At 35.1% G+C, this 9149-nt stretch overlaps 1 protein-coding gene across 1 annotated transcript; it reads left to right on the plus strand.

The window, feature by feature from the left end:
• The first annotated feature begins 2876 nt into the window (after positions 1-2876).
• Positions 2877-8852, plus strand: LOC128217354 (uncharacterized). Its single transcript, XM_052924461.1, has 5 exons — positions 2877-2898; positions 4086-4196; positions 6442-6555; positions 7176-7287; positions 8755-8852. Exons 2-5 carry the CDS (start codon positions 4087-4089, stop codon positions 8791-8793), a joined length of 375 nt encoding a protein of 124 aa, XP_052780421.1. The 5' UTR covers positions 2877-2898; position 4086; the 3' UTR covers positions 8794-8852.
• The last annotated feature ends 297 nt before the right edge of the window (positions 8853-9149 follow it).

The following is a 9149-nucleotide window of genomic DNA, read 5'->3' on the forward strand; positions in this document are numbered from 1 at the left end:
ACTCGACTTTCACCCCGTATAACTATAGTTGGTAACTCGACTTTCACCCCGTATAACTATAGTTGGTAACTAGACTTTCACCCGGTATAACTATAGTTGGTAACTCGACTTTCACCCCGTATAACTATAGTTGGTAACTCGACTTTCACCCGGTATAACTATAGTTGGTAACTCGACTTTCACCCCGTATAACTATAGTTGGTAACTCGACTTTCATCCGGTATAACTATAGTTGGTAACTCGACTTTCACCCCGTATAACTATAGTTGGTAACTCGACTTTCACCCCGTATAACTATAGTTGGTAACTCGACTTTCACCCCGTATAACTATAGTTGGTAACTCGACTTTCACCCCGTATAACTATAGTTGGTAACTCGACTTTCACCCCGTATAACTATAGTTGGTAACTCGATTTCAGTGTGTAATAAACTAGAAAGGCCAATGAAAGCCATGGAGCTTATTTGCTGCTAAGGTTTCGCTGAGTTTTCCGTGTAATCATGATGTTATATAAAGAAAACTACTATTTTACCTTAAGAATGCATGATTTAAGGTAAACCATCCATCAATAGTATTAATGATGGATGGTTTACCTTAAATCATGCATTCTTAAGGTAAAGTAGTAGTCTTCTTTATATAATACCATGAATAATTAATATTAATTTAATACAAAAAAATGCTACTGGTAGGGTTTCACATTAAAGCTGTACTCTCACAGATTGTAAGTTTTTGACACGTTTTAAAAAAGTTGTCTCAGAATCGGCTGATTTGGGCATCAATGCCTTCAATTCAGTCCTAATAGATAATTCACAATAGAACAAATTTCTGATATTTGGTAAAACTGCCGAAAACGTATTTTTTCTTAAAGCGAAAGTAACGCTTTTAGCCATAAGACATTAATTTTCGAACTTAAATATGATAAATTGCGATCTGCTCTTTTGTCCAGGTTTCCAGACATTTAGGCAAAATCTGGCGCATTCAAAGACAAAAACTGAAAAAAAGTTGTCAAAACGATCAATCTGAGAGTGCAGCTTTAAAGCAACATTATGTTCATTGTAAATAGTCTTCACCAAGAGATTTTTTTGACAAAGGCCTTATGTTATTAAAGAAACAATTTGTGCTATAACTCCCTTTAATATATTATATCATTTAACAGTGGCGTCAAAATCGTGTAATTCAAAAATCAAATCCATGCAAAAATGATATCATTTATATCAATTTGAATTAAACGTGGAAATAATCTCGATGTTAATATCTTAAATGCGCTTGCTATTGATGTATTGCCTTCCTTAAATATTTACTATAATCTTTGAATGGTTAAATGTGGTTAATTAAAATATTCTAGAGGAGGACACAAGCTAGCTACAACTGTGACACTTTCAAAGTTTATTAGAGCCTCGTTCATGCACATACATTATACAATATAGATACATACATAATCATAAATTAGTTCATACATGTTCGTGGCAATTCTAAAAGTATTATAAGAGACTAAAACAAGTATCACTATACACGAGCCAATCGTAACACGGTCATATAATTCATACGTATGTAATAGTTAGATGTCATGAAGCAAATTCTTAATGATTAAGAATGGGTGGAGTGAGCGTAGAGAACGACCCCTTCTTAATCATTAAGAAATTACTTCAGGTCATATTACTGACTCGAAATACTACCTCATTGGCCGACACATTGTCAACGAAAAATCTGACGTAGGGTATCGGATGAGTGGCAGTGGGCGGACTTAAACACCCGCGAAAGTTGAAATTCGTTATGATTAAGAGTTAAAAGTACTTAATGATTGCAAATCTGCAAGTTCATTGGCTGAAGATGTGGGTTGTATTCTAAAAAATCTTAACTTAAACATTACAAAGTGAAATCGCATGACTGTGCTCAAGTGATAAACACATTGCCACAATATCACAAAAAATCTTGAGTCAATCTCAACTCATTGTACCACAGAATCGCATACAACGATTTAAAGCTGCACTCTCACTGATTGAACGTTTTAACAATTTTTTTTTGAAAGAGCCAATTTATGCGAAAATGCATAGAAACTAGTGATATAAGACTGTTGACAAAAAAACAACAGATTGCAGATTTTCATATTTAAGTTTTAAAAAAGGATGTTTTATGCATTTTCTTAAACTGATATAGTAACGCTTTTAGCAATAAAACATTAATTTTCGAACGGAAATATGAAAATCTGCAATCTGAACTATTGTCAGCAGTCTTATCTCACTCCTTGGCTGATATAAATTTACGCACAAATTGGTTAAATCCAAGACAAAAAAAAAAGACAAAAAAAAGTTGTCAAAACGGTAAATCTGTGAGAGTGCAGCTTTAAATAATTAAGTGTATGTGTTTACCTTTTAAAGTGCATTCTCTCAAAGTTATGTTTATGGAAAAACATTTCTACAACAAAAAATGTGCTTATAATACAATATAATTTATTACTTTTGAGTCAATTACATTTTGTGCTCTAGAAATATTAATTAACTTATTACGGATATGTCAACATAATGCATATTTTTTAAGAGAATATACGTGAGTTATTTTGAAAATGGGGAAAAATGAGCTGAACTTGAGTATGAGAAAAAACTTAAGTATTTTCGTGATATTGATACCGGCTGGCCCCAAGAAAAATGAGTTGAGACTGAGATTGAGATTTGACTTTTAAAAGTATTTTCGTGATATTGGTGCCAGGTCTTTGCATGAGCCCAAGCCTGCTTACAAGTAAAAATGGATTCCATGCGGTATGCGGTTTAAGCCCCAAGTTACAGTGTTGCCGGTTTGCGGGTATAATGAATAAATAAGGTCATACCTCCACATATGACGTCAATAACATTACGTCATCGCATATTGGGTTTTCCCATTGGAAGAAAGTTCCTTGGTTCAGGTAATTACTTTATTTATTAATTTATGACATACATATGATTGATGTTGATATACAATTCTAATTAAATGCTATTATAGTGTCTCTTTGGTACAGTATGTGTTTTTTAAATGTCTCCGAATCTTATTTCATGTCATTTGGGCAGCGAAGGAAATTCATGCAGCACGTGTAGACCTATTTAAAATGCATCAATTGAATTAAATGAAGAAGTAAAACAAAGATCTTGTCCTTCCTAAAAAGTTGATTAATGAAATTGAAGCCTATGTTAAAAGTACATGCTATTATGTTATTGCTGCTGCCGGTATTGTTATTGCTGCTGTTGCTTCTGTTGTTGCTGCTGCCGATGATGATGATGCTGTTGTTATTGCTGCTGTTGCTTCTGTTGTTGCTGCTGCTGCTGATGATGATGCTGATGTTATTGCTGCTGTTGCTTCTGTTGTTGCTGCTGCTGATGATGATGATGCTGATGTTATTGCTGCTGTTGCTTCTGTTGTTGCTGCTGCTGCTGATGATGATGATGCTGATGTTATTGCTGCTGTTGCTTCTGTTGTTGCTGCTGCTGATGATGATGCTGCTGATGTTATTGCTGCTGTTGCTTCTGTTGTTGCTGCTGCTGCTGATGATGATGCTGATGTTATTGCTGCTGTTGCTTCTGTTGTTGCTGCTGCTGATGATGATGATGATGCTGATGTTGTTGCTGTTGCTGATGATGATGATGATACTGATGTTATTGCTGCTGTTGCTTCTGTTGTTGCTGCTGCTGCTGATGATGATGCTGATGTTGTTGCTGCTGATGATGATGATACTGATGTTATTGCTGCTGTTGCTTCTGTTGTTGCTGCTGCTGCTGATGATGATGCTGATGTTATTGCTGCTGTTGCTTCTGTTGTTGCTGCTGCTGCTGCTGATGATGCTGATGTTCTTGCTGTTGCCGTTACCATTGTTGCTGTATGCCATTGTTGTTCTTTTGTTGTGGATGTTTTTGTTGTTGTTGTTGTTGTTGTTCCTGCCACTGATGCTGCTGCTGCTGCTGCTCATTTTCATGTTTTAGGACGGGAAAGTGAAGAACGTGCCATCTATCAAATGTTGTGACCACACTGCTACTCATTCCGATAGCCCTCGTGGTATGTTGTTGTTGCTGTCGTTGAGGTTGCTGCTACTGCTTCATGATGGCTGTTTACCTGTTTCAGAATGTCTCAGACCGTGGAGCATGTGCCGTTTATCCTCGCGATCGTCGTGCTGCTCATCCTCGTGGCGCTCATGGTTGTCAGTATCGTTCTCTGTTGCATTCAGGTCTGCAGGTATAAAGTTTTAAATATTTCCTTTAATTGTATGTACGAATGACAGAGCACTAGCGGTTTCAGCGGGCGGCGCGTATCTGGCACCACCCTCTCCCCCCTGAACTCGTACATGTTTACTTCTTATTTCAATATAGGAGAAAAAAGTAATAAACCACTCCCAAAACGTACCATTTCAGACTAGCAATTGTTCCAAGTCTTCAAGTATATAAAAAAGACCCCTGTCAACATCATCAGTTTAAAATTTGGTTCTGAGGCAGGGGCGGATGTCAATTGGTTGTTTCCCTAAGTTACGCCTTCTCTAACGTCAACTAACGTCAACTCCTCGACACGCCCCTGCAGAGGCCGTCAAGAACTTGCCTATCATTCTGGCGAGCTTCGTGCTGGTTATTCTATCGGGGTTCGTGGTCGCCAGCGTCGTTCTCTGTTGTGTCCAGTGCCCATGATAACGAACAGTCTCAAGTCTGAGTCTAGTCTAGACTTATAAAAGCATTTTTTATGAAGGACCAAACGGTTTTACACAAACATGTGTCAATACTAGTAAAACATTCATATAGTAATATCATTCAGCAAAGGGAAGTTACAATGAAGTGAAGATTCGTAATTTTGAATCTTGAGTCTGAACTCATGATTGAGACCGTGTGAAATCATGGACATAAGTCTGATGTACGAAAAAATGAAATCTTTTTTTTACTGAAACATGTCTTATTTTCAAATAACGAAATATAGGGTATCACCAATGAAAAGAATATACTTTATAGTATCAGTATTATGCTTTAAATCACCAGTCAAAGAGGTACGAGTACATGTACATACCACTAAGTGCCCCCCCCCCTTGAGGAAGGGAGTCAATGCTGTATTTATAAGGTGAAAATGTATCAGTCGGACTTAATTGAACAAGAATGCCTCATTTATAAATAGACCAATATTAAAGATATAAAATTGTGATAAAATATATTTCTTAAGTATACACCGACCCTTTCATACCAAAACGGTTTGGGTGTCATCTTTTATAAAATAATTTGAAAAAAGTACATGTTTTAGCATAGGGAATTATAAGGGCCAAATTTAGGCCCCAAATTGGTCGGGCAATCCAACATTTTCAATGATTCTTTAGTGCAATTTACTGCACTCTAAAGGCTGTTTCTTCATGCGAAAAAAATTCCATTTTTTTTCCCAAAAAATATATATAAAAAATCCAATTTGATAAATGCAGACTACATTAATGAATAAAAAATCAATGAATTTCTTGAAAAAATCTTGACAAGGCTAACTCTTTCACTGCATAGTGTATGCATACAAAAGTGAAAACATGTATATTTGCCATTATATTAGCTATTTTGGCCTGATTTGTATTTTTCAAAAAGTCAACTTTTTTCCCAATTTGAAAGGCACAGGCGGTAAAAATAATTCCAAAAAAAATCACTGATTGTAATTATTGTAATAAATCAAAATACAGTTTTATTAAAATCCGAGGCAATACAATGGATGAAGCAGGCAATCTAGCCATTCGCCATTCCGACGACTATAATTATTAAAGTGACACTCTTATTCAACATCAATACATACACATGTATAACAAACATTTATTATGACTGATAAACCTTTAAAGCTGCACTCTCACAGATTGAACGTTTCGAACTTTTTATATTTTTTGTCTTGGAACAAGCCAATTTATGCGAAAATGCATGTAAACCATTCACATAGGACTGCTGACAAAAATAGTGAAATATTTTTCTATTTAAGTTCAAAAATTGATGTTTTATGCATTTTTCTTAAACCGTTTAATATTAACGCTTTAAGCCATAAAACATAAGTTTTCGAACCGAATTCTTATTCCAAGATTTTTTTTTTAAAAAGTGGTAAAAATGGTAAATCTGTGAGAGTGCAGCTTTAACTACTTACTAAATAATGCATTTATAGAAAAATATTATTTACTGATAACAAGATTGAAACCGTGTATTTAAAAGCAGAAAGCCTAAACATATTAAATGAATGAGGAATGCTAAAAGATTTATTGTGATCTACTATAGTCTCATAAGGTAGAAATACCGTGTTTTATGCTCATTTCTTTCAAATTAAACTCGGTATCCTTCATAAAAACCATTGTTTTCGACATTTTTTCATCCTTTTTGGAATATTAAAACAATACTATTAATTGTGGTATGTGTTATTTGGGAGTAAGAGTGCATCTTTGAAAAGTTAGAAATGGATTTTTCTCCATCTCTTGGTTCCCCTCTGTTTTCAGATCTGGTTCCCTCATGCATGCGCAGTTTGGCGGTGGACAGCAGTCAGTCGTGCCAGCCCTGTGTCGACCATGCCTGGAAGTAAAAGTGGATGACAATGCCGCCCAGTCGCCCTAGTAGGTGTTTTTTTCACTGAAATTGAACAAAATTTTAACTGTTGCTGTGTTTTCACTTAAACAACAACAACAACAACAATAACAACAACAACAACAGTAATAATAATAATAATAATAATAATAATAATAATAATAATAATAATAATAATAATAATAATGATAAATAATAATTATAATAATGATAAATAATAATAATAATAATAATAATAATAATAATAATAATAATAATAATAATAATAATAATAATAAAAACAATAACAATACCACCACTACCACAACCACCAACACCACCACCATTTGTTTACAACAACAACAACAACAACAACAATAACAACAACAACAACAGTAATAATAATAATAATAATAATAATAATAATAATAATAATAATAATAATGATAAATAATAATTATAATAATGATAAATAATAATAATAATAATAATGATAATAATAATAATAATAATAATAATAATAATAATAATAATAATAATAATAATAATAATAAAAACAATAACAATACCACCACTACCACAACCACCAACACCACCACCATTTGTTTATAGATTTCGCATATATGCTTACATGTTCGGCAAAAATATCGTTTATTGTTTCATTTTTCAGTATTTTAGAGTCATGTGGTGACATATATTACCTACACAAGCTCGATCATGAGAGGCTTGCTGGTCGACAACGTCGGTATGGATCCATGGGGGATATCGACTTCAGCAGGGGGGTAGGTGTCGTAAAATGCCATTCGGAGCTCCTCGGCCAATTTCCATAGAAAACAACCTCGGATGTATATGGACGGTTTACATTGTCAAAAATCTTTACACTCACCTACGCTGCAGGTAGATCGCGTAGTAATTTCAGATTAGCAGTTAAATTTAATGACTTAACACATGGGAATCTTAATTATTAATGTAACAGTACACTTCACTGGCAATCAATAAAAAAGTAGATATACAAAATACACGTTAAAACAATACGATTGATTAATACTATTATTCAAACTTACTTCCAATGATGTACCGGCATACAACCGAGCTGTACGACGGCAAATGGCCGAGGAGTTCCGAATGGTATAATGCTAGTCAGTTTTCCGCTTGTGTATGCGGGTTGGATGGTGTATCTGACCTCAGGGCTCTCGTGGAAGCTGGTCATCAGTCATAGCTGGTTTCCGTCAATAGCTTGGTGTCGTTGTCGTTGATGTCTTTTTCGTACAAACCCCACTCTATCCTTAGGAATGAAAGCATTCAAGATATTAAAATGTAACTTAGTCGACATACTGCCAGATTTAATTTCAATACGAGCATGCGCAGCAACCCCAATAACTCTAGCTTTAATATTCATCAGTTCAACTGAGGAGAAAAAAAAATAGACGAGCGTTGCCGCTTGCTCCGCGGCGCTTTTTATTATATATTATGATCTGGGAGTCAGACGTATGCTCAATTTTGTGGCTCATTATTACAATCATCGGAATTAGAGTTTTGGATGAACAAGCCCGAATTCTTATACTAGTGTTTGCCATCATGTTTTTAACACCCTGCTATACAAAATCCAGAAATTGAACAAACCCAGAAAGCATTTTGCTAGTGCTTTGCTTGCATACTTGTGTTCATTTCGATAACTGCATTAAGTGAGGGTTTTCTTGTCCGTTGGTATAGACGATGGAAGCTTTCAATTAAAAACGGAGGATGTTAAATTATGTGTGTGTACTTGACTATTTCATATTTTATTGAAACTCCCTCCCCCTTCTCCTGAATCCCCTGATGCATGGTTAAGCTGTTTATTACACAGGAGGGGCTTATCAGCTAACCAAAAAGACACGAACATTTGATGAAGCAACTGTTGTACTCGCAACGGGGTAAGGAGGTGGGCGGTGGTATTGGTCTCACTTTAAACATGGTGGGAGAGGGCATATTGTCATAATAATGTACGAAATTGATTTCAAAAATGTATACAATATTGTCTTTACAACTGTTAATCGTGAAATCAAAAACTTTGGTTCCGGTTATTACCATATTAATTTTGTCAGTATTTCCTGCTACTGTGATCGGGCGTTTAGTTGAAGCAATGTAAGCTGTCAACTAGGTTGACCAGGGTACGGAGGAAGAGCTTTGAAACTTAATTTGTATAACCATACATGTACCATGAGTTTTTGCTTTCAATGTCTGTTTAACCTTTGATACTGTATTTTCAGGAACAGGTGCGGCTTGGAAATGAAATAAGTTACCTGTAATAAAGTGCATGTTGGAGCATGCTCTACGATTTGGCTACAAATAAACAAAATATACAAGATGATGTCGTTGTCTGTTTGTCAAACTCGAAGGAAAATATTGGATGTGTCCCCCCGTCCCGTCCGGAACCAAAACATTTTCAGTATTGGCTGAAAACCTGTATTTAAGAAAATATAGATACATGTATTAGTATTAAACGTTGCATTAGGCCAAACAAAATGTTTCGGGTAACCCGACCCTACCTAATAAAAGCCGCCGACCCTAGTATTTAAAAAACAAAAACAAAAACAAAACGGTCTTCCCACCATAACACTTTTTTTTTTAAATATAAACTGTTTATAGTGCCCATGTAAGTGCA

The sequence above is a fragment of the Mya arenaria genome, chromosome 14 (genome assembly GCF_026914265.1).
Source record: "Mya arenaria isolate MELC-2E11 chromosome 14, ASM2691426v1".
Lineage (NCBI taxonomy): Eukaryota > Metazoa > Mollusca > Bivalvia > Myida > Myidae > Mya > Mya arenaria.

Coding starts and splice junctions, on each gene's coding strand:
- LOC128217354 (XM_052924461.1), top strand. CDS start 4,087: ATGTCTCAGACCGTGGAGCATGTGCCGTTTATCCTCGCGATCGTCGTG. Junction 4,197..6,441: donor TGTTGCATTCAGGTCTGCAG/GTATAAAGTTTT, acceptor CTCTGTTTTCAG/ATCTGGTTCCCTCATGCATG. Junction 7,288..8,754: donor ATATCGACTTCAGCAGGGGG/GTAGGTGTCGTA, acceptor CTGTATTTTCAG/GAACAGGTGCGGCTTGGAAA.